The sequence below is a fragment of the Mesoplodon mirus genome, assembly GCF_964341445.2.
Source record: "Mesoplodon mirus genome assembly, chromosome: 8".
In the NCBI taxonomy this organism is placed as follows: Eukaryota; Metazoa; Chordata; class Mammalia; order Artiodactyla; family Ziphiidae; genus Mesoplodon; species Mesoplodon mirus.
Genome location: NC_138984.1, coordinates 23,468,538 through 23,494,262, shown reverse-complemented (window position 1 = coordinate 23,494,262; position 25,725 = coordinate 23,468,538). Strand labels below are relative to the sequence as shown.

The 25,725-nt window shown below is 35.3% G+C and overlaps 1 protein-coding gene across 1 annotated transcript in view; it reads left to right on the top strand.

The window, feature by feature from the left end:
* Positions 1-25,725, top strand: part of SPAG16 (sperm associated antigen 16) — an 850,722-nt gene that overhangs the window by 609,087 nt on the left and 215,910 nt on the right. The window contains exon 15 of the mRNA XM_082631278.1: positions 20,146-20,272. Within this exon, the coding sequence (XP_082487404.1) occupies positions 20,146-20,272 (127 nt within the window). The remainder of the gene's footprint in view (positions 1-20,145; positions 20,273-25,725) is intronic.

Genomic DNA, 25,725 nt, shown 5'->3' with positions numbered 1-25,725 from the left:
TATATTTTATTTCATTTAGGAGGTTTACAAATTATTTTCAACAGATGACTCCATACCTCATTAAGGGCTTAGGATCATGTCTTACCCATTTCTGTGTTGCATCTCTCCTGTCCTCTCTCCCTCACCACACTCCATTACCTGGAACTGGGTCATTCTAACACGGAACACTTGTCTGGTAAATATTTAATCAATGACTAAATTTTATCAGAGTCCTTAAAAAAAGAAATTTCATCATCTTTTAAAATTATGTACGAATTTCTTTCTTCAGCTCATCATAACAAATGAAAGTAGACTAGTGGAGTGATAGAAATGTACTATTCTGGGAAAAGGATGGGTTAGAGCAGCTTGATTAAATGGATCAAAAAGTAGTAAAAGTTTAGCAGTTGACAAACTGGTTTTTTAAAGCATTTGAATGTCCTTTAATTCACAAATTAGAAAACCCATTAGTTTGGGTTGTTTTAAGAAGTAATATTATCAGTGCAGGCTTCATTCAAATGTTAATAAATATGGGCATATGTGCTTTACTTAAAAATGGTTGTTTAGAGAAAATAAGTTGATGGGCAGAGGCAAAGAACTCTCAAGTTATACAAGAAAATATATGCTCTGTGTCTGTGTGTGTGTAGTATGTGTGTGAATTACTCAAGTGACCACATTAATTATACATATATGTGTCATATCATAATTACTTAAACATTGGATGAGAATTCTATTGGCATGTTAGTTAAATCTTAAATTTATTTTCCAGTTTCACAGGGAAAGTGACAAGAAAATATATAAATCTCTAAGCTCTATTCAGGCTTTTCATTGTCTGGCCATGTTCACTAATGAACCACGTTCCCCTCCCTCTCCCCCTCCCCCAATATCTCGTATTTTTACCCTCAACTTCTGCTAGTTCCAAGGTCACTATGCCAAAATTAAATAATAATGTACATCGAAATTCAATTTAAAAGCTTTGAATAAAGACCTTCCATCTGATTTACATATGAATTTATTCCTGACTTTCTTCTTGTTTATCTAATGGATTTGAATTCAATCAGATTGAGTTTCTGATCCCAGCTACTGCTTACCAGGTATGTGAATTAGAAATAGCCTCAGAGGATCAAGATGGCAGAGTAGGAGGACATGGAACTCACCTCCCCCAACAAACACATCAAAAATATATCTAGATGTGGAACAATTCTCACCAAAAACCACTGGAAGCTGGCAGAAGATCTCTTATACAACCAAATCTTCAAGAAAGATTCCCATATAACCAGGCAGAAAAGAAAAAAAAAAAAAAAAAAAAAACGTATCAAGACAGGACCAGCACCCTTGGAAAGTATCTGTGAAGAAGAGAAGGTTGATATGGGCAGGCCCTCACCCTGGGAAGCCCTCTTGCCTACTGGGAGGTCTGCTGGGACAGATGGAGGGACTTGAGGGGCCTGAACTCTGCTCAAGAGGAGTGCTATGTGCTGGCTTGCTAGCAGTCAGGACAGAGATACCTTTGCATTGATGGCTGCCACCTTGCTGCACTTCCCAGCCTGAAATGCGCACCAACTGGGGACTGCTAGTGTGTGCAGCAACTAGGCAGTGAATCGCCGGAGGATGGACCCTAAGAGAAGACTCAATCTAGCTACACAGAGATAGCCTAGAGGGCCTGGGGTATGGGTCCCACCCCCCAGCACCAGCCTAGCACTGGGTCCAGGATGAACACAATGGAGAAAAGGACACAACTTTGGGCTGCTTCTGGGCAAAAACATGGATGGATGCATGGGAGTTACATAGGTTAACCGTGACCACACGGGCCTCACTTGCTTCAGCACTCACCTCCTTTGGGACACAGCATGCACTTAAGGACAACAGAGCCTTATTGAACTCAACACTCAGGGCTTCCACTCCAACAACTGGGGAGCAGACCTCAGCTTCTGACAGGGCTATCAGCCATGGAGCAAAGAGGAGGCCCCACACAACATCCAGTGCAGTCTCTGGACACCACAACACCAATCACACCCACCAGCAAGGGGCTGATGGCCATCACACACTGAGGAAGGATATGGCTGGCATCTATACCAAAAACAGCCCTTACACCAAAAATATTGGACTTACACAGTCTACACAGGGGTGCTCCCACATAAAAACACTCCTTACACCAAAAATATTGGACTTACACAGTCTACACAGGGGTGCTCCCACATAAAAACACCCCTTCAAGACCACAGTAGATAACTGTTTCTCCTAAATTTATAGTGACAGAGAAAGTTAAATAAAATGAAAAAGCAGAGGAACCACTCCCAGTGAAAAGAACAAGAGGAGGAACCAATCAAAATTAGACAACTCAGTTGTAAAGATAAAAACCGATCTAGAAGCAATGAGTAGCAGACTAAATAACACACAAGAATAAGTGATCTGGAAGACAGAATATTGGAAATCACTCAATCACAACAGCAGACAAGAAGACAAAAAAAAAAAAACAATGGGATAATATAAATATGCCATTCTATGCATAATAGGGGCTGCAGAAGGAGAAGAGAGAAAGAAGGGGATCAAAACTGTATTTGAAAAATTATTGTTGAAAACTTCCCAAACCTTAAGAAGGAAACAGATATTCAGGTACAGGGTACACAGAGCATCACAAACAAGATGAACCCAAACAGACCCACGCCAAGACATATCACAATTAAAATGACAAAAGTTAAAGATAAAGAGAAGATTCTAAAGGCAGCAAGGCAAAAACGGAGCCAGTTACAAGGGAACCCTCATAAAGATATCAGCTGATTTCTCTACAGAACTGAAGGGAGTGGCATAATATATTGAAAGTCCTGAAAGGGAAAAACCTGCAACCTAGGATACTCTACTCAGCAACAGACATTATATAATGATAAAGGGATCAATGCAAGAAGAGGATATTACACTCATTAACATATATGCACCCAATGTAGGAGCACCTAAACATATAAAACTAATACTAACAGACATAAAGGTAGAAATTGACAGGAATAAAATAATAGTAGGAGACTTTAATACCCTACTGACAGCAATGAACAGATCTTCCAGACAGAAAATTAATAAGGCAACAGAGATCCTAAATGACAAATAAACTAGTTGGACTTAATTGATATCTACAGGACACTATATGCCCCCCCGCCAAAAAACCGAACCAAACAAACAAAAAACAGAATATACCTTCTTTTAAACATTCTCTAGGATAGACCACATAGAGGTCACAAAACAAGCCTCAACAAATTTAAGAAGGTAGAAATTATTTCAAACATCTTTTCTGACCACAACAGTATGAAAATAGAACTCAACCACAGGGGAGGGGGGACAATGAACACATGGAGACTAAACAATATTTTCCTAAAATACCAATGAGTCAATGATAAAAATCAAAAAGGAAATTGGAAAATACCTTGAGGCAAACAACAATGAAAGACGTTGCCTTCCAATGCAGGGGTTGCAGGTTCGATCCCTTGTCAGGAAGCTAAGATCCCACATGCCTCGCAGCCAAAAAACCAAAGCATAAAACTGAAGCACTATTGTAACAAATTCAAGAAAGACTGTAAAAATGATTCAATAAAGACTTTAAAAAGAAATCAAAAAAATCTTTAAAAAAAAAATCCACAACCTTACAAAATCTATGGGATGCAACAAAAGCATTTCTAAGGGGGAAGTTCATAGTGATACAGGCCTTCCTCAAGAAACAAGAAAAGTCTCAAATAAACAACGTAACCTATCTCCTAAAAGAATTAGAAAAAGAAGAACAAACAAAACCCAAAATCAGCAGAAGGAAGGAAATAATAAAGATCAGAGAGAAAATAAAATAGAGATCAAAAAAGACAATAGAAAAGATCAATAAAGCTGGTTTTTTGAAAGGATAAACAAAATTGACAAACCTCTGGCCAATATTACATGAACCTCATAAATTCATTAAACTAATCTTTTTAGGTGCTAGATATTTTTGTATTCCTATAAATATTCTTGAGCTTTCTTTCTGTTAAATTACTTAGAAATTGGTTCTTTCATGTCTGCTCTTAAGATTTGTTAGGTGGGACTGCAGCCATTCTTAATCTAGAGTTAATTATTTCCCCATTTCTGAAGCAAGACACTTCTTTGTGCTCTAGTCCACACAGTGCCCCTGAATCTTGAACTTTTTAAGTCTGGCTACTGGGACAGGCACAATTTCCAGCCTTACGTGAGTGCCTTTCCCTGTTCCCTCTAATCATTTCAAGTGGCTCTTTTCCAGGCCTCTGGGTAGTTTCCTCAAATGCACATGCCAATCAGTACTCAGCTAAATACTGGAGGAAATTGCTCTGCAGATCTCCAGGGTTCTCTCCTAGTGTACACTGCTCTGCAAACTTGAGCTGCCTTGTTTCCTTGGACTCTCAGCTTTATCCCCTCAACCTCGGAGTCAGCCATGAGCTGTCCAGTTCCCTCTCCCTGTGCTGTGGACTAGAAACTATCAAGGCAGTATGTCACAGCAATCTTCTATGGCTCACATCATTAGTTTCCTGTATTTCAGTGGTTATTGACCTTTGTTGCCTCATGTACGGTGTCTTGCAAACTATTGTTTATTGTATCCTGACCATTTTTTTGGATTTTTCACACAGGAGAGTAAACCTGGTCCCTGTTACTCCATTCTCCATTGTGACTGACAGGGGGGGTCTTTTTATCATCTGCCTTTAACTGTCAACATATTTAATCATAAGATATGTGATTTTAATCATAACGACATTCTTTTTAAAATTTATAGTTAGCCCTTCCTTCCATAAAAAAATAAAGGTTGACAGTGTATCTGTAGTAAACCTGAATTATAGTCCTGATTGGACCATGGATTTCATGTGAAGGCTTAAACCAGTTCCTTAATTTCTCAAGCCTTCACTTTTCTAATCTGTGGGAGACTTTGATCTGGACAACCTTTATATTCTCTTTCAGAAATGTGTCTATAGTCACTAATGTTTTCTTTAGAAATTGAGAAACGCTATTGAATTTGAATATATCACTTAGAAGGCTTTTAAGGGAAACAAGAATGTGTTTTCAACTCTGGTCTTTCTGAAATTTGAATGATCCTTTTTGACTCCATACTTACTAGCAAACCCAGCAGCAAAACTGAAATCTTTCCTTTGACGTACACAGCAATGCCAAACTGAAATAATTTAGTATTGTTCTCTCTTCAGATATTAAGTACTAAGCTTTATTTTTTACTTTATACCTCTTTGGTTTATTCCTTCATATTCCAAAAATCCTCTTTCCCTACTTTGACATTATAGTCAGCATGTTACTATGTAAATATATCATGAATGCCTATTGCAGTGTGACAAGCCACATCACAAGAAAACATCAAGGGCCTACAAGACAAAGATATCATACATGAATATCTGAAATAACGCCAATAATACACTGAAAATGAAGTAAACTCACATGAGAGTCAGAAAATGTATCTCTAGTGCTTTTAGAAGGGGCTCATTGCCAGAGGCAGAATGCATTAATTTCATATGCCATGTTAGGGATTTTCCATTTCTCCTTGAATAAAACGTTAGTTCCAAAAATTGTCCTTAAAGTAGAAAGACTCTCAGTGATTTGTTAAACCTTCTTCTCCCTTTTACCTTCAAAAATCCACTAATTTTGTACCATATCTGGAAGACAGGAAGTTGGGCTAATGTGTCCTCAATTCTACCAGAACTGTACTTTCAATTTATTCAGCATTTGAATAATGAAAGGCATTATGCTAGGTTTTGTGGGCAATTCAGCCAAGTAAAGTATTTAGTCCTGCTCCTTGATGAACTACAATATAATTAAAGAATAAAAATCTACACACAGGGCTTCCCTGGTGGCGCAGTGGTTGAGAGTCCACCTGCCGATACAGGGGACACGGGTTCGTGCCCCGGTCCGGGAGGATCCCACATGCCGCGGAGCGGCTAGGCCCGTGAGCAATGGCCGCTGAGCCTGTGCGTCCGGAGCCTGTGCTCCGCAACGGGAGAGGCCACAACAGTGAGAGGCCCGCGTAACGCAAAAAAAAAAAAAAAAAAAATCTACACACAAAGTGGATAGCTATCTAGCAATGTAATGCAACAAATTTTAAATACCAAAAATAGCAAATCAAAAATCAATGGGAATATCTGGCATAATTCTTGAGAGAGGTCAATCATAAGCATTAGGAAAAGTTTTGCTCTGATGATTCAGCTATGGAAATAATGATTCATTAACTCATTCATTTAAATATTTTCTAAGTGTATAATATAAGCCCCAAACAGAGTACAAAAGATTTACAGTAGTACTATCTAAGTAAACTTTCTGTAATGATGGAACTGTTCTTTGTCTAAAGTGTCCAATATGATTGTGACTAGCTACATGAGAAAATGTCGATTTTAAATAAAATAAAATTAAATTTAAAAATTAGTTGCAGTAATTAACATTTCAAGTACTCAGTAGCCAGTAGCATTGCCCAATATAGGTCTAGAAGGAAAAGATATGCATGTGTACAAAAAATTACAATTTGTTGTGTAAGTTTTATGGCATGGCTCTTCAGGAGCAAGATAAGGAATACCTTACATTCCCTAGAATAATTTAGAATAAGTTGTGTTACAGCCAAGTTTTAAAATATATTTAATATTTAACAGAGAAAGAAATAGCAAATCAGCATCCTAGTCAGTAGAAATAGTGAGAAGAAAAGGATGAGAGCATAGTGTATTCAAGGTGTAGAGCAGAGTAATGTGCAGAGAAGTTGTGGGAGATGAGAGGCAGGAAGGAGGCAGGTCAAGGAGGGGCTCAAATTTGTATTTTAGAAAATATTACTCTGTCATTAGTTTTTCAACTATGGTATTACTGATATTAGGGCCGAGGTAATTTCATAAATCCAGGGGTGGGGATTGGCTCCCCTGTGCATTATAGGATGTTAATCAACATCCCTGGCCTCTACCAACTGAATGCCAGTGGTAGGTCCCCCAGATGTTATAATCAAAGATGTCTCTAGACATTGTCAGATGTCCTCCAGGAGGCAAAATCACCCTGGCTGAGAACCAGTTGTGAAACTGAACTGCAAAAAAACACGGTTGAAGCAGAGTTCACTACATGTGTCTGTGCGTGAGATGAGGAGGACCTGAAATGAGGGATTTGTGGAGAGTGGAGGCCTACTTCAACTGAACAGGATTGGAGAGGAGAGAGATGGAGAATAGGATGACAATGTCTGCTGACTGAATGGTATATGAAGCCTCTTATTGAAATGGAAAGTACAGCAGAAAGATCAAGTTTGAGGGAAAGATGAACTTGGCTTTGAATAAGCTGACTTGTGGTATCTGTGGAATATCCAAATAGTAATATTCTGTGGGTATTTGAAAATAAAGATCTGCAATTCAAAATAGAGATGTCAATTGGACGTGTAAATTTGGGAGTCATAAGTATGTAGACATTGTTGAAATCATGGGAACACTTCTTTCTGCACCTAGCAATCTAGACTTAATTACAACTGTCATCATTTCCACCTGATCTCCAAATATAGTCCTATTCAATCCATTCAAACACATAGCCCAGTGTTGTTTTGATTTTTGTTTTTCTCCTGACTTCATGTAGAATCAAGGACTTTGAAGTCCAGCTACACCAGCCTATTTATGTTCAGTACTTCTGCCCAGAGGACCTTGATCTCACTCTTCCGTTTTCTTGCATCACTCTTCTTCCTTTTGCTCTGAACTCAGAAGTCATATTTCTAGTGAGACCTTTCTTGACCAGGCTATTTATGCTTTAACACTCTTTCTGCCAGATATTCCATGTCTAAATTTTTTTCCCATAAATCCTGTTAACATTTAACATACCACATATTTTACTGATTTATTTAATTTATCGTATGATTCTCTCCAGAAGCATACAAGTTCCATAAGTCCAGGACTTCTCTCTGCTTTGTTCACTCCTGTTTATCTACCACTTAAATCAGTGTCTAACACCTAGTGAACTCCATCACTATTTCTTTGATGAATGAAGAAGTTTCCTACTGATCCAGACAAGTTTGCCTGGGTTCAGTCAAATTCTTGCTAAGACTTATGGCACAAACTTGAAAACCACAGGAAAGTCATGTTTACTTGTTTTGCAGGGTCTCAGAGAGACAATTTTGTACTTAGGTACCTGCTTAACTCCCTGAAACTACTGTCCTTCATTCTTTTTTAGCATATCAATATTTATGTTCAAAACACATAACAACTTTTTATATCATATGAAATTCATATTTCTCAGTGTGAGCTCCAAAAACTCTTCAGAATTTTTACACATTATTAACCTCATCATAAATTCACCTAATTCCCCCTAGTGAAATGTGTTAATCTCTGCTTTGTATTCTGACATTGTACCATTTTCAATACTAACGATGCCCTCCCGCTTTCTGTCCACTAATGTCTCTTCATAATCTGCACCTACTTAAAATGTCACTGTTTCTAGAAAGGTGCATTCACTTAATGGACCTATCCTAGGACTGCATTCCTTGAGGAAAGCTTCTCTGATCCCTCAGGCTTGGGTTAGGTGGTCAATTTTTACTAGAAATAACCCTTTATCTACTTCTGGCATTTAACTTTGCCTTTAACATTGTATTTGTATAAAGCTTATATCTATTGTATCTCTAGATCATGTCCCCAAGCCAGGGACATAGTACAGCTCAGTAAATAGTTCTTCCTTTATATACATTAATTGTCTTCATCTGATTCTAATTATTCTTCTGCCTTTTAAATTAACACTTGCTTGCTCAATTTGTTCTTTGCTAATACATATTTGTTGATATTCTGTTACAGTAACATTAGCTCTTTCAGGGCATTCTACCTCCATAACAGACTATGCTCTTTAAGCACATAAAATGGGACTTTATGGGCTTCTATTCTCCAAAACATCTAGGTCAAGGCATGCAAAAATCTTCCTTGCTAAACGTTTAAGATCTGGGACACTTGGTCAGATTGTCTGGATTTGAATCCTGGGTCTACATTTTATTAACAAAATGCCATTAGGCAAGTTGTATAGTATTTTAAGTCTCAATTTTCTCATCTAAATGATCTGGTGGTATAACCTAACTATAGAAATGAAGGATTAAATGAGATATTAAATAGAAATCACTTTGAACAGGTTATCGTGATTATGTAGTGCAGTGTTGCGTACTCTAGATGCTACATACTTGTTTGAGGTGTTCAGGTCCCATATCCCTGGGGCATGATTGGTGATTCAAGTTATTAATACCTAACTGATTGACAATGGCATAGGGAAGAAGTACGTACTGACAACAGCAATCTTATCAACATCTTTCCAGTGTTTTTTATTCCTTCCTATTTAGCCTCACACTCTTTGAACATTCCCAAAACTTACCTTCTGTTTCCATTCTAATTCCATAATTTCTTTAGCTTATTTGTGCCATTAATCTACTGAGGGAAGAGTGTAATGAGCTAATGCTTAATGCTGCACAAGCCTGTCCTAAGAGAGACACTAAGGTATCAGTACGAAAAATGTTTGAAATACTAATTTTCCTCCTAATGAGCCTAAACATTTTATTAGAGTTATACCTTAATACCAAGCTGCAGGTCATTACATTCATGTATTGAAAGCAGCTGATGTTTCTAGGGCTTAATGTATCTGCCATTTGCTTGATGACCCCTCTTTCTTGCCTATTTTACATAGTAGATATTTAGAAAATGAAAATTAGGTCACTTGACAGGATCACTAATGAAAATTAGATCACTTGACTTGACATCATATTGTGTATGATGGTTTGATTTCATTATTTATTAAAAATATTTTTCTGATTATAATAATTATTAGATACTAGTTCCATGAAATTTGAATTTTGAAAATATGAAAAGGAACAAATAAGAATGATTCATCCTGTCACCTAAAGATGATCAATTATGATTTAGTCCTAACAATCTTATTTTCAACATATGTTTCTGTGTGTATATAACTGTAAATAACTCTGTTTGCTGCTTTATTGCACTACCATATGTATGTTTTCCTTTGTATTAATCTTTGGAAATGCCATCCATAGTTAAATAATAGTTTAGTTATATAATTATATGTTACAGTTATATCTATATAGATATGTATATATACATGTGCTTCTGTGTATCTATCTTTCTATCTATTGAACAATTAATTTCTTATGTTTCTACTGCCCCATCTTATAAATAATATTGTGAGGAACATCTTTGTGAACAACTATTGATCTGAGTTATTCACTCACTTAAATATATTCTAATGGAAGAATATATTAAATATATTTAAGCATTTGTGATATATTATGCTACATTATATATATTGGTTAAAATCGCAGACCCTGAAATCAGCTGACCTATGCTTGAATCCTCATTCCAAATTATTCTACTAAGATAATTTTAGGAAAGTCACTTGATCTCAGTTAGCTCTAGTAATAATTTTTTTCCCTTAAATTTATTTTTTTCTGATACTGATGCTCCTTTGCCAGCTTCCTATTAATTAGTAATTCATAATTAAATTCTTTTATTTTTACTCTGAGTATTTTTTTTTTGCCACTGTTCTTATTTTAATGTTTCTCTTGTATTTTGCATAAGATTGTATTTTCTGTTTTTCTAAATATTTTTGTTGTCTATTTTAATTGTTAAGTATAGCCTATTTATATGTGTGTGTATGTGTAATTATTTGTATGTTCATTGTTATTGCTATCACAACTTATTGTGTTTCCCATTTATTTTTTTCTTTACTTCTTTTTAACATATTTCTTCTTCTTTTTTTTAATTAAGATTAAAATTAAGGTTAGATTAGGATGGTTAGAGTTAGGATTTGGTTTGGACATTTCTTTTTTGTAGCAAACAGTTAATTAACTTTGACTAAAGTTTCTTGATTTTTCAATATCTGTGCTGACCATTATATCACCTGACAATATAACTATTAATAGTTGTGGCAAAATATAATTATTAATAGTTCTTTCCATAAGATGTTTATATTTAAACTTTTATAGTCTGAATGTTTAAACTACATTTAGTCCAGAGTCATATTTAGCTAAGTAAACAAATTTAGATTTAATTTTATTTTCCCACACAATTTGGACATTCCACTAGTTCTAACATCTAGTTTTTGTTATCAATCTAATTGTTTTACTTTTTAAAATAATCTGTAATTTTTCTCTTGTAGATAATTGTTTTCATTCAAAATGCTCCATACTTTCATTACTTGTTTCTAGATGTGTTTTATTCTTATATATCATGCTCAATACTTGGAGTACACTGTTATTTTTAATATATCTTTCTTCAATTTTGGAAAAGTTTCTGTTATTATACCTTCAAATACTGCTCTTCTGCCTGTCTGTACATGCTCTTCTTTTGTAATCTATTGGAATATCCAGCTCCATACTCCCCTACATCTCTTACTGGTCTGAATGCTTTCATCTTTTTATCTCTACATATGCAATCTAGCTGACTTTCCCAGTATAATCTCCAATTCACTAACTCTCTTTTCAACTTTGTCTATTCTAAGGTATTTACTATGTATTGAGCCTTTTGTTTTCAATGATTAATGTTTCAATTTTCTTGTTTTTTTCAAGTCATTTTAGACTGTTTTGGTTTCATTTCTTTTTCTTTAATGAGTATTAATTTTTCATTAACATCTTCGAGGTTCATACTTATTTAAAAATATTTTTCAGTGTTTTTGTAATTTTAATGCACTCAGATTAATTTTATTTCCAATTATTGACAGGCTTAATAACTTTAGATCTCTTTACCCATCATGAAAAAAAAATTGTAGCTACTTTTGAGTAGGGTAAGAAAAGTGGTTCTTTCTTTTTGCTTCTTTATCTCTCTTGCTCTCTATTTGTGCTTACTCTTTCAGAGTTTTCAGTATTGTAGCTATTTCCTTTTTCTCCCAGGCCAATAGCCTCAGGGTATCCTAGAATAAGTCCTACATTTATGATTCAGGAATCCTGCCTTCTAGGATTGAAAACCACTGAGCAAGTTATTAGCATGTGTTACTTAGTTCAGATCCAAGTTGTAAGACTGTGTATAACTCCAGATTCCTTAAATATATACCTACAAATATATTGCAGCTTCAAACAGCATTTGAAAGCAACTTTTGTCAGCTTCATATTTTCAAGAAAACTTACCGTATCCATGGCTTTAACGATATGTAGGCTTTTATCTCCCATCTGACACAAAGTACTTTTAGTCTCTGATGCCCTACAGAAGCTGAATAACTAGGGCCTGCTCCTAAACCCATAGCCCAGAAGCCTATAGTTTTTATTGTTTGTTTGTTTGTTTTGTGGTACATGGGCCTCTTACTGCTGTGGCCTCTCTGGTTGTGGAGCACAGGCTCCAGACGTGCAGGCTCAGCAGCCATGGCTCGCAGACCCAGCTGCTCTGCGGCATGTGGGATCCTCCTGAACCGGGGCATGAAAGCACATCCCCTGCATTGGCAGGTGGACTCTCAACCACTGCATCACCAGGGAAGCCCTATGGTTTTATTTCTAGTCTCTACTTTATATTTCTATTCTATTTTTCTGTAATGAGTGTTATTTTTATTATTCTTTATCATTCTTTGAGATCTTATACTTTTAAAGCTTTGGTTCTTTGCTTTTTTTTTAACATAAATTTATTTATTTATTTATTTATTTTTGGCTTTCTCTAGTTGAGGCAAGCGGGGGCTACTCTTTGTTGTGGTGTGTGGGCTTCTCATTTCAGTGGCTTCTCTTGTTGTGGAGCATGAGCTCTAGGCATACGGGCTTCAGTAGTTGTGGCACATGGGCTCCGTAGTTGTGACTCATGGACTCTAGAGCGTAGGCTCAGTAGTTGTGGCTCATAGGCTTACTTGCTCCACAGCATGTGGGATCTTCCTAGACCAGGGCTCGAACCCACGTCCCCTGCATTGGCAGGTGGATTCTTAACCACTGTGCCACCAGGGAAGTCCCTGAGATCTTATACTTTTTTTTTTCGGTACGTGGGCCTCTCACTGTTGTGGCCTCTCTCATTGCGAGCACAAGCTCCAGACGCACAGGCTCAGCGGCCATGGCTCACGGGCCTAGCTGCTCCATGGCACGTGGGATCTTCCCGGACCGGGGCACGAACCCGTGTCCCCTGCATTGGCAGATGGACTCTCAACAACTACACCACCAGGGAAGCCCAGATCTTATACTTTTTTTTTTTTTTTTTTTTTGGTACGTGGGCCTCTCACTGTTGTGGCCTCTCCTGTTGCGGAGCACAGGCTCCGGACGTGCAGGCTCAGCGGCCATGGCTCACGGGTCCAGCTGCTCCACGGCACATGGGATCCTCCCGGACCGGGGCACGAACCTGTATCCCCTGCATCGGCAGGCGGACTCCCAACCACTGCGCCACCAGGGAGGCCCGATCTTATACTTTTAAAAATAAATTTTTAGGGCTTCCCTGGTGGTGCAGTGGTTGAGAGTCTGCCTGCCAATGCAGGGGAATTACAAAAAATATACACAGAGCTTAACCTGCTGGTGTGTTATCAGCACTGAACTAACATGGGGGGAGGGAAATAAACAATTACTGCTGGCTTGCCTTACACATGGGAGAAGGGAAAAACCCAGTTTCAGCACACTCTAGCCAACCTGTTCCACCTAAGAGGGAGAGAAAAACTGAGAAACACTTTTGAAGTTCATGGTTCAGAGGCATAGGCTCACTAAAAGACTAAGACCTAATCGTAGGACTATAGAACACTTGCCCCACCCCATACTTTACAAGCACATTACTAAAGGCATATTTACATCAGTTTCTTTTACCTGGTATATCATGTATAACCATCAAGAAAAAATTACAAGAAATACCAAAAGCCAAAAAACATAATTTGAAGAAACAGAGCACATGTCAGAACCAGACATGACAGGATGTTGGAACTATCAGACCAGGAATTTAAAACATCTATGATTAATATGCTAAGGGCTCTCATAGATAAAGGAGACAGCATGAAAAAACAAATAGGCAGTGTAAGCAGAGAGATGAATATCCTAGAAAGAACCAAAAAGAAATACTAGAGAGAAAAGCAATATGACAGAAATGAAGAATGCCTTTGATGGGCTTATTAATAGGCTGAACACAACTGAAGAAAGAACCTCTGACACAGAGGACATATCAATAGAATCATCAAAAACCAAAACAAAGACAACAAAGGCTTTTTAAAAATGTACAAAACAAAAAATAAAACCCCAAAAAACCAAAACAAAACAGAAAATCTAAGGACTATGGAACAACTACAAAAGGTAAAACATACATATAATGGGAATACCAGAAAGAGAAGAGAGAATGAAACAGATGGTATATTCGAAAAAATAATGACTAAGATATCCTCAAATTAATGTCACACATTAAACCACAGACCCAAGAAACACAGAAAATACCAAGCAGGATAAATGCATACAAAAACAAAGGAAACAAACAAAAACCCCTAGATCTATGTATATCATTTTCAAACTACAGAATATTAAAGATAAAAAAAAAAATCCTGAAAGAAACCAAGAGGGGAGTGGTTCACATATAGAGAAATAAAGATAAGAATTACATATGACATCTCCTCAGAAATGATGCCAGGAAAAAATGGAGTGAAATATTTAAAGTGCTGAAAGAAAAAGCACCAACATAGAATTCTTTACCTTGTGCAATTATCCTTTAAAAGTGAAGGAGAAATAAAGGCTTTCTCAGATAAACAAAAATTTAGTGAATTTGTTTTCAGCAAATCTGCCTTGAAACAAATCTGATAACCTAGATGAAATGGACCAATTTCTTAAAAGATGCAATTTACCAAAACTCACATGAGGAGAAATAGACAATCTAGATAGGCCTATATCTATTAAAGAAGTTGAATCATATTACCTTTCCAAATAGTTAATGCACTTCCAAAACAGAAAGCACCTGTCCCACATAGTTTCACTTGTGAATTCTACAAACTAAGGAAGAAATTATATCAATTCTCCATAATCTCTTTCATATAATAGAAACAGAGGGAATACTTCCTAACTCATTCTATGATCAGTATTACCCACAACCAAAATCAGAGAAAGACATTACAAGAAAAGAAAACCACAGACCACTATTTTTCATGAACATAAATACAAAAATCTACTACAAAATGTTTGCAAATTGAATCCAGTGATGTATAAAAAGAAGTAAAAACTATGACCAAATGGGATTCATCCTAGGTATGCAAGGTTGGTTTAACATTTGGAAATCAAGTAATGTAACCCATGACATCAATAAGGTAAAGATGAAAAATTACATGATCATATCAATGTATGCAGAAAAACTAGTTCACAAAATACTATACCTATTCATGATTAAAAACTCCCAGTAAATTAGGCATATAAGGGAAATTGCTCAATTTGTTAAGAATATCTAAAAGGAAACTTATGGCTAACATTCTTAATGGTAAGAAAGTAAAGGTTTCCCACTAAGATATCAGGCACAAGGCAAGGATATTTCCTCCCACCAGTCCTTTTCAGCATTGTCCAGGAAGTTATAGATAATGCAATAAGACCAAAAATAAAAAGGGAATAAATTTACACAGATTGAGAAGGAAAAGCTAAAACTATCTTTGTTCACAGATGATATGACCATCCAAGACTTAATTTTTAAAAACAAGTAAAAAAAAAAAAAGAAACAAACAAAAAACCTTCTGGAACTAATATGTGATTACAAGGTTGCAGGATGCAAGGCTAATACACAAAAGTCTATTGCTTTCCTATACACCAGCAAGGAAAAAGTAGAATTTAAATTTTAAAACATAATGCTATTTATATTAGCACCCCTAAAAATGAAATATTTAAGTATATCTAACAAAATATGTATAACATCTATATGAGGAAAACTATAAAACATTGGTGAATGAAACAAAATAACTGAGTGAATGAAGAGATACTCCATGTTAATGGAAGCAAAGACTCAATATTGTCAAGATATCAGTTCTTCCCAACTTGATCTGTAGATTCAGTTCAATCCCAGTAAAAATCAGGAAAAGTTATTCTGTGGATACAAACAAACTGATTGTAAAGTTTAGATAGAGGGGCAAAATGATCAGTGATTGCCAGGGGTTCAGCAGGGGTGGCATGGTGGGATAGGTGAGTACAGGGGATATTTAGGGCAGGGAAAATACTCTTGATGATGCCATAGTGGTGGGTATATGTCATTATACAATTGTCTAGACTCATGGAATGTGCAACACCAGGAGTGAACCGTAATAATACAGACATTGGGTAATTATGATGTGTCAATGTAGGTTCATCAAGTGTAACAGATTTGCCACTCGGGAGGGGATGTGGTACGTGGGGGAGGCTATGTGTGTGTAGAGACCGAGGGTATATGGAAAATCTCTGTATCTTGCCTTTAATTTTGCTGTGAACAAAAGCTATCCTAAAAAAATAAAGTCTTAAAAAATATATAGGGCAACTTTTTATAAACATATCTCCCGGGCTTCCCTGGTGACGCAGTGGTTGAGAGTCCTCCTGCCAATGCAGGGGACACGGGTTCGTGCCCTGGTCCGGGAAGATCCCACATGCCACGCAGCGGCTAAGCCCTAAGCGGCTAAGCTTCAGCTCATTTACCATATTTTGGAAAAAAATCCATTACAGTTGCATGTAGTCAACATTGATTACTCTCTACTCCCCTTATATTCATTTTTTATTCATATATTATTCTATGATTTATTCAAGATCAAATGCCAAACATGTCACAGGAACTAAGCCGGGTGCTGGCAATTCAGTGTCACAAAAACAACCATCTGTCTGAATCCGAACTTCTCCAAGAACTTTCAGTGCAACCATCTTTGTTTTGTTTTGTTTTGTTTTGTTTTTTTGCGGTACGCGGGCCTCTCACTGTTGTGGCCTCTCCCGTTGTGGAGCACAGGCTCCTGATGCGCAGGCTTAGTGGCCATGGCTCATGGGCCCAGCCGCTCCTCGGCATGTGGGATCTTCCCGGACTGGGGCACGAACCCGTGTCCCCTGCATCGGCAGGTGGACTCTCAACCACTGCGCCACCAGGGAAGCCCTCAGTGCAACCATCTTTATCACCTTTCCTCCTCAGCCAGTACTGGTACCAATGACATAACCAGAATTACATTTTAGATAGTTCTCCAAAACTCTTGAGTTTTTACTTTCTTTAAAATTGTCACAATTCCACCTTTCTCCAAAAAACATTTTCTTTGAAATCTCTTTCTTGGTTAGGTTAAGTGCCTAACTATAACTAGTCTTTGTTTTCTTACCTGACATAAATTCTAGATAAAATATTTGTTTTTTCCCCAGGTTGTCAACTAATTCCTTTTCCATACCCTCCATCTTCAGATCCCTCAAAATTTATACTGTGTGGTTTAGATGAGTAATATTTTAATATTCTTCTTCCCTATGGAAGGAGAATGGCAAATGGTTCCAATTCACCTGAGACTGGAGGAGGAGGGATACAACATCTTGATAGTCCAAGTTTTTGGTTTTGGATTCTCTGCGTCTTTTATCTCTTTCTTTTATCTAACTGATTCAGAAACATTAGGGTTAGAATCAATATTACCTTAAGACTGCTGTGGAAGTACTTGGACTAAAGTAAAACTTCTAGGTAAACTCCCATGAGGCATTCATCATCTACTGGTTTAACAAATATATTTTTTAAATTTTTTTATTATTTTATTTTATTTATGTTTTTATTTTTGGCTGCGTTGGGTCTTAGTTGCGGCACATGGGATCTTCGTTGAGGCATGAAAGATCTTTCATTGTGGCACGCAGGCTTCTCTCTAGTTGTGGTGTGTGGGTATTTTCTCTTCTTTAGTTGTGGCACTCAGGCTTCAGAGCACATGGGCTCTGTAGTTTGCAGCAGGTGAGCTCTCTAGTTGAGGTGCTCGAGCTCAGTAGTTGTGGTGCACAGGCTTAGTTGGGCTGTGACATATGGGATCTCAGTTCCCTGACCAGGGATCAAACCTGCGTCCCCTGCATTACAAGGTGGATTCTTTACACTGGACCACCAGGGAAGTCCCAACACATTTTTTTTTTTAGTTCTACTCTGCTACAGGTACTACAATAGGCATTGCATTTGCCTCTCTGGTTAACTGGAAGTATAGCTACCAAGTTATCAAATCTGAACACAAACTTATTGCTACCACTTTATAAGTTATATTTGTTTTACCATAATGCATATATTGTCATGAATTTTAAGTTCCTTGGGAAATGGAAAAGTTTGGCTATGTGATGTTAGTTATTTAAAATTGTTTAAAATACTATCTATTATTTATTAATAAATCATTTAGCACAGCACTTGGTTATTAGAAGCATTTAATAAGTATTGACTATTATTATTTTAGTATTATCAAACTGTATTAATTGATTATTTGATAGTGGTAAAAATTAAATATAAAAATATTAATCCCATTTAAGTACTAATTTTCACCCAGAAAGTGATGGACTATTTTTTTATTTTTAGTATATTTCCTAAAAATTTAATATTCAATGGTGTAAAGCACACTTTAAGATTGTCTTTGTTTCATAGAATCTAGGCAAGAAAAGGACATGACGTCTATAACCTGACTTTAATGAGAAGTGTCTTCAAATTAAATTCTGACTAAAATTTATTCTGTATTCACAGTTGAAAAAAGATTCCATTCTGCGAATTCTGAAAGATGTTTTAAAACCCTTGTAGCTGGAAAGAGTTCTTTATTATTTCTAACATTAATATTCCCTATAATCCTGAGAACTATTCTTTTCTAAAAATTAAATTCACTGATTCTTCACAATTCTCACAATACACGTTTACATATTTGAAAACATTCCAAGTTCTCCATGTTCTTTTTAAACCATAAAAAAGATTAAATATCCCATTTATTAGCTTGAGGAAAAGGTTATTGTATTGCTTTGCCAGTAACAGCAGTTACAGAATTTTAAAACTAGTGACATTTGTTGTACTACTGGAGTATTTAGAGGGAAAAAAACAAAAAATCCACTCAGACTGTAATACACTATGCAGTTTTCTTTTCTTTTCTTTTCTTTTTTTTTTTAAAGAAAGGATAGAAATCAAAGAGTAAATGAGAAAAAAAAAGTATATGAGCTAGTTCAAAATGATAATAGGGAAAATTGTATAATAATCAAGTTATTATCTTTAACATTTTAGAATATTTAGGAGGAAAATAATGAGAGGTTGATTTTTGACTAGACATTTAAAAAATTAAACTGGATCTGAAAGGGAAACTGTATATCTAATTGGAAAGAGTATAATGACTTATAAACATTGTACATAAACCTGATGTGGCCAGCACTCATATTTAGTTGGTCAGTGGATGCAGAAATTAAATGACAGAATGATGGAAACCCTCTTATTCATCACTATATCCCAGTCTCTGACATGAGGTAGCTGCTGAATAGATATCTCCTGAGAGACCTGCAGGAGGAATATAGACAGACGTTGAACTCCAAACTGATGCACCTGGGCTAGTACTTCTATACTGGGAAAATATCCGCCCCTGTTTCCATAACACTTGAATCCATCCACCCTTCCTTTTGTTTTCCATTCCCTTATCCAATTACATTCTTCCTTTTTCCACTACATGTTAAAAAAATAGCCCCAAATATTTCTAATAATTTTGTCTAACAGAACACAATAGGCACTGCTTCCTTGCCATCAATTTTACCTGGCCCCAGTGATTCTACCCACTATGATAAAACTCTTCTTTCCTGTCCATTTGTTTTCCTACCTCTGTTTTTATTTTTACTCTGAGTTATAAATTATCAATACTAACTAATTACAAGCAAATAAAGTGAAGTGTGCTTTTAGTGCAGTATTTTACATATATAGTTCTTATATGTAGATCACATATCATATATGTGATATGTATATATTTAGACAAATTGCATGGGTGTGTATAGTTCTGTTTTATTACATCTTATTTAATTAAAATCATCAAAATGATTTCCTGAAAAATCATCTTCTAAAATTTAGTATAGGATTTTATATATTTAAGTTGTCATTTTATAATACTTTTATGTCGAAGACAAAGATATAATGAATACTTTTTAGTTTAGAGGAATGTATTCTTGTGTATTTAATAAAATTGTAACAGAAATCTTTCTTTTTTGTTTTTTTTTGGTCTGAGTTTCTATATATATTTGTATATAAGTAATATGTATATATATATATATATATATATATATATATATATATATATGTATGTATATACATTTCTCTTCTTTTTTTTAATACTTTAAAGGGTCACATGATCGCATCCTGTGATGCCTGTGGAGTTACAAAGCTATGGGATTTTCGGAAGCTCTTACCAATTGTGTCCATTGATGTAGGTCCAAGTCCTGGCAATGAGGTGAACTTTGATTCATCAGGTAGGATCTTTTTTGTTTAACATTCTTGACCAAGCTAACAGTTTTAGTATTTGTTCTGAAACTATTTTCTATTGCCACTTTGTGTTTTTTGCATTTCCTTCTATTTAAAAATCTGTTCTTGATATTATACTAGAATATACTACGTTATGCTGTATTTATCATATGATATATATCACGTCATATAGTGAAAGCATTACATTTATCACATATGTAAAGGAAGAAATAAAAGAGGAGATAAGTGTGTGCTAATTTAGATTACTCAAGTTCCTAGCAGCATCATGCAAAATTTGGAGTATACATCCCTTAGAATCACCATCCAATGTAAGTAAATTGAGTTTTTTGAAGGTAAAATAGCTAAAAGTAGGGAAGAACAAAAGTATGGCAAAAATAAAATTGAAACTAATGGAATACTTTATAATAATTTAGTAATACCCCATATTCTCTAGATTTTACAATTAATTTAAAATATATATTCATCTTGTTGCAAATTGTGTCCAATAATAATTATATTAATTGGTAATAATTGTAGTATTATTATCTGTGTTTAGCATTTTTTCTACAATAATATAACTGTTAACAGTGAGATAAATTATTTTATCCTTGCTGATGATGAAGAGTGTAGCAACTGATATTAACAATCACACAATGATTCCACTTGATCATTTAAAGGGTTAAAATTACAATTACATCTCTCTCTTTAATGATAGCCTATGCTAAATAACGTATATCTGTTATTGATATAACTTACCTTTGCTGTTGTAATACATGTTTTAAACATTTTTAAATTTTGAGAGGTTTAAAAATCTTTGATATTTATTTGCAGTAGCTCAAATTTTAGTCAAAGAAATAAAGATAGAATATATATAAAGGAAATAATGATGTTCTATTTAAAAATAGTCCAAAAAGTATGAATATACTGGAAGCAATTCTGAAGCCATAAGGTAATTGTGTGTTTCATGGAACTGGTTTAATGATATTGACATCACATATCTAAAATTCAGAATACAGTGTTTGTCTTCTTAAAAAACTTGAAGCTGTGTTCCCATTGCAGATTGGTATATGAACCACATATATGACTTCCTTAAAAATATGTTAGTAAAGTTCTTGACATTAAGACTTTTATGCTCTGCTAGAATTCAAACAGAAAGCACTGTCTAGAATAAAAGATCCCAACTATGAGAATTTAATTTTATAATGTAAAGGCCCATTAGTATTTCAATTTATACTTTTTGATATATAGAATATGCATTGACATCATAATTCTAAAGGAAATTTAACTTGGTCTTTACAAACATTTTCACATCCATAAATCCCTTTTTACTATCTTGAGGTAGCATCCAAGTACTCATGACCTTGGGTTTTGAATTCTGAAATTTCAAAACTTTTGGCTGTACTTTCTAATAATAGAAGTTAAAGGGTGTTTTGAAATGCTGTACAACTAATACAAGGTACATATTTTACTGTCATAATTGTTAAATATGTTGCCACTGCCTTTTAGTGTCCTCGTCATCCAGCCCAAAATTTCTTTTCTATGCATTGTCAGGCAAACTTATTTTAAATATATGTCAGTTCCTATCATACTGTCATACAAGTCAATATCATCTTAAAGACCCTAGTACAACAAATCTATTTTTTTTCTCCATGACTGCTATATACTTGATGGTACACTAATATTAAGAAAACTGTCAGAATCAAGGCTGGAACAATGAGAAACATAAAAGATAAAGAGTATAAACCAGGGACACTGTTAATGAAAACACTTCAGCAGTTTGAAGGAATATAATTTCAACCTGACCTTCCCATTCCTTTGACCATTTCTTCAAGGAACATACTATAATTAATTTTAATTCTATGTGTTTGAGAAATCAGTGTCTTTTTCTCATTGAATACTGAGAAATTTGTGCTTCTGTTGAGAAGTCTTCAGTGACTCGTCATTTTAAAAGTTTGAAATATATCAGCAGTTGAAGGAACTAGGTAGAGCAAATGAGGTCTATTGAGGGTCTGAACAAAGAGATGAAATCACAAAGTTAAATACCAGAAATTATGTTCATCTCAAGAGAGTAAAGAAAAGTGAAGTCAAGAGCAAAACAAAATCGAAATAAGGACAGGGACACATAGATCTCTTCTCATCTGCATTTCTTCAGGAAAAGATGATTTAAAAGAAAATTATAAAAAGATATCATGAAAATATTTGAACTATGAGGATAAAATCAAATCTAACTTAATAAGTTCAAAATACTTTTCATTTGGCATACTTTTATTTATTCCCAGTGGCAAGCCAATACAAGCTTTCCTCCTTGGACCTGAGGAAAAGTCGTTGATAATACACATGCAATATCATCACATATCATATAATATATGTGGAAGTACTGACAGTATTCTGTCTGAGAAATTTAATATAAGAAATTTAGTATAAACTACTCATATACATAGTTTTTAGATATTCTAAATAACATAGAAACAAAATTTTTCATCATATTTCATATCTCTGGATCAGCTTAATTGAAGAGCATCTTGAAATTATGAGGTGTGCTACTTAAAAACAGCTGTTTCCATATACAATGGCTTATCTTTATGAATAAGGGATTCTTTCACTGCAAATCCAACACGGTATACAAATAAATTTGAGTAGTCATTAAAGGCTGAAACTGTGGTCCATAACATTTGATTTCAAATTTTTATGTATATTAAATATTCCTCATTATTTATAAACCTCATAAATAATTTTTTTATTTTAAATTTATAAAAGTAAATTATATGCTAGCGAAATGGTACTTTATCTGTTTTAAAATTGAGACTTCTCATACTGTATCATTTTTGAAATGTATCTTTGATAATATTTGAAAACCAGTGGTATAGTAAAAGAATATAGACTATAATTCAGACCCTTAGATCTTCCCCACCTTTTAGGCTATAAACAAATTAATCATCCTGAACTAAGTTTCCTTATAAAAATAATGGAGGAGATAACTGTCTTACTATATTCTAATGTGTTTCAAAGGGTTAATTATATTCTGTAATGAGGAAATCCTAATACAGTCTTGTTTTCATGTAATATTCAAAATAATTTAAATAGTTAACTAGCAAGTAAAGCTACATATAATGTTATATATGCATATATAATTAAAATCAAAAGATTTAAAGATATGTGAATCACCATCTCGAGGTTAGCTTTTCTGTTGCTATAAGAAATCAGCTTGTTACACATTTAAAAGAGGAGTTGCATGCAGCATAGTATTATTTACATAATGTTTTATTTGCAAATACATTGCTTACAACAAGCACAGATTACTTGTGTTTATAGATATATACATATATCAGTATATATTTATAACTTACATATTTGTAAAGGGATAAGTGTTCCTTTCTCATTAAACAGAGAACCTTCTGGTAATATAACGCTACACATTTTTACAAATATTCTCTATCTAAATATCTCCCACTTGGCATACTCAAATGCCATATGTTTTACCATTCAAAAATGTATTACTATTTCAGAAAATGTTAAATGGAATTGTGTAGTGAAAGTAATAAAAATGAACTGTGAGAATTTATACATACATTTTTCCACATTTCTCATTTTGTTGTGTTTATGTAGTTTAGCAATATTTTTCACTCCTTTGTAAAAGGTAATTCCAGTACACTTGCAAAAAAGTCACATCCTTAGAAAACGCAGGAGCTGAAGTTTGAGCCAGATGGGGACTTTCCAGTAGAAAAGTTATCAGCCTCAGATCATTGAAACGAGCAAAGTTTGCCACCATTTGGCGGTAATCCTAAATATTTCTCACAAGGAGAACCACAATAGAAATACTAAAATAGAAGAAAAAATAATGACCCCATTATAAAATATGAAAATTACCAGACCCCTCTAAAACTGCACAAAATAAGAAAAACCTCAAATCTTTTGTTCAAATTTGATTTATTAGCTTCTGTTAGTAAAGGCTGCAGTTCACTGTTTTGTATTTAAAAGGCAGATTGTGGTTAACTCCTTCTGTTGGAAGCAGTGTAATATAATGGAGGAAGCACTGACTTAGAAACCCCGGTTTTGAATTTTGTCTCCACTGCTAACTAGCTGAATGATCTTGGTGAACTTTCCGAACATTTCTGAGCCTCAATTTCCTTGTATGTGAAATGTTAAAAACCTATCACGACTCCCACTTCCAGCCAAGATGGAGTAACAGGGACCTCCCACCTGAAACACATGAAAAAACAGACAAAATTTATGAAACGATGGTTTTCAGAAATTGAACATTGGGCAACGGAAGACAGTACTGAAGGGAAGTGGGGGTAAATAAGATGAGCTCTATGGCTGCCCATAATACTGTCTGGAGAAAATTTCTAGGTCACATCTCAGGGATGGACAGAAACCTTGGGGAAACCCCACAGACTCCCAGAGTTGAGGAGATGGAGTGGGCAGTCCAGGGAGGCCAAGGCAGCTAGAGTTTGCAGGCAGAGTACAGGACAGGGGACAGCAACACAGAGAGAGAGCTCTGGAGATTTACAGAAGATACCCTCCAGTCTTTAGCTGAGTGCAGATCAGTCCACGAAAGCCTAAAGCCACAGAAAAATCTGTCTGAAAAGTTAAAAAGAAAAATCCCCAAAGATCAGGGGAGCCTAGGAATAGTTTGTACTCCCACCAACCAGGTTGATAAATCTTGCAATTCAAAAGGATAGTAGATAGGACAGGGATTGGCTAAACCATGGCCTGTATTTATATTTAATTTTAATGGTAACAACAACCACACCCATTAATTTACATACTATCTAAGGCTGCTTTCACATTACAACAGCAGAGTTGAGTATTCACAAGGGAAACGGCATGGCCTGTGAAGCCCTAAAACATTTACTGTCTGGCTCTTTACAGAAAAATTTGCCAAGGGAGAGGGCTCAGAAGGTCATTACCTCAGTAGTGAGGGAACATCAGTCCACACCTCTAGATCTAGTCCCTTCACTGTCTGAACCATCTGAGTTGGCCCATGTAAAAACCTGTTTATTCTTTACTACAACTTAATGAGATTGTTACTGTTGTCTCCTTTTTACAGATGAGGAAACTAGGACACAGAAGTTAACAACAAGCCTAATGACACCTGGTTGATCAAATGTGGAGTCAGAATTCAAAGCTGGGTAGTCTAATTCCAGAGACTAGAATTTAGACTTTATATTATTCTGCTTCTCGTTGTAATAATAGTATTCAGTTTCATATTGATAGGTGACATCTGTTAGGAGTTATAATTCATTTGCTATGAATATTGAAATAATCTAATTTATGACCACTTGGCAACGTTTGACTCAAACAAACACTATTTGTCTGGAAGAAAAATAGGAAAAGAAGATCTCCCTAGTATTATCTGCCAGGTTTTTGATGTGTCTTATAACAAGGGGGAACCCTAAATATGTTCCTAATGGGAGCTGGAACTCCAGCCCCACACCTCAAGGTAAATTCCTATCAGACT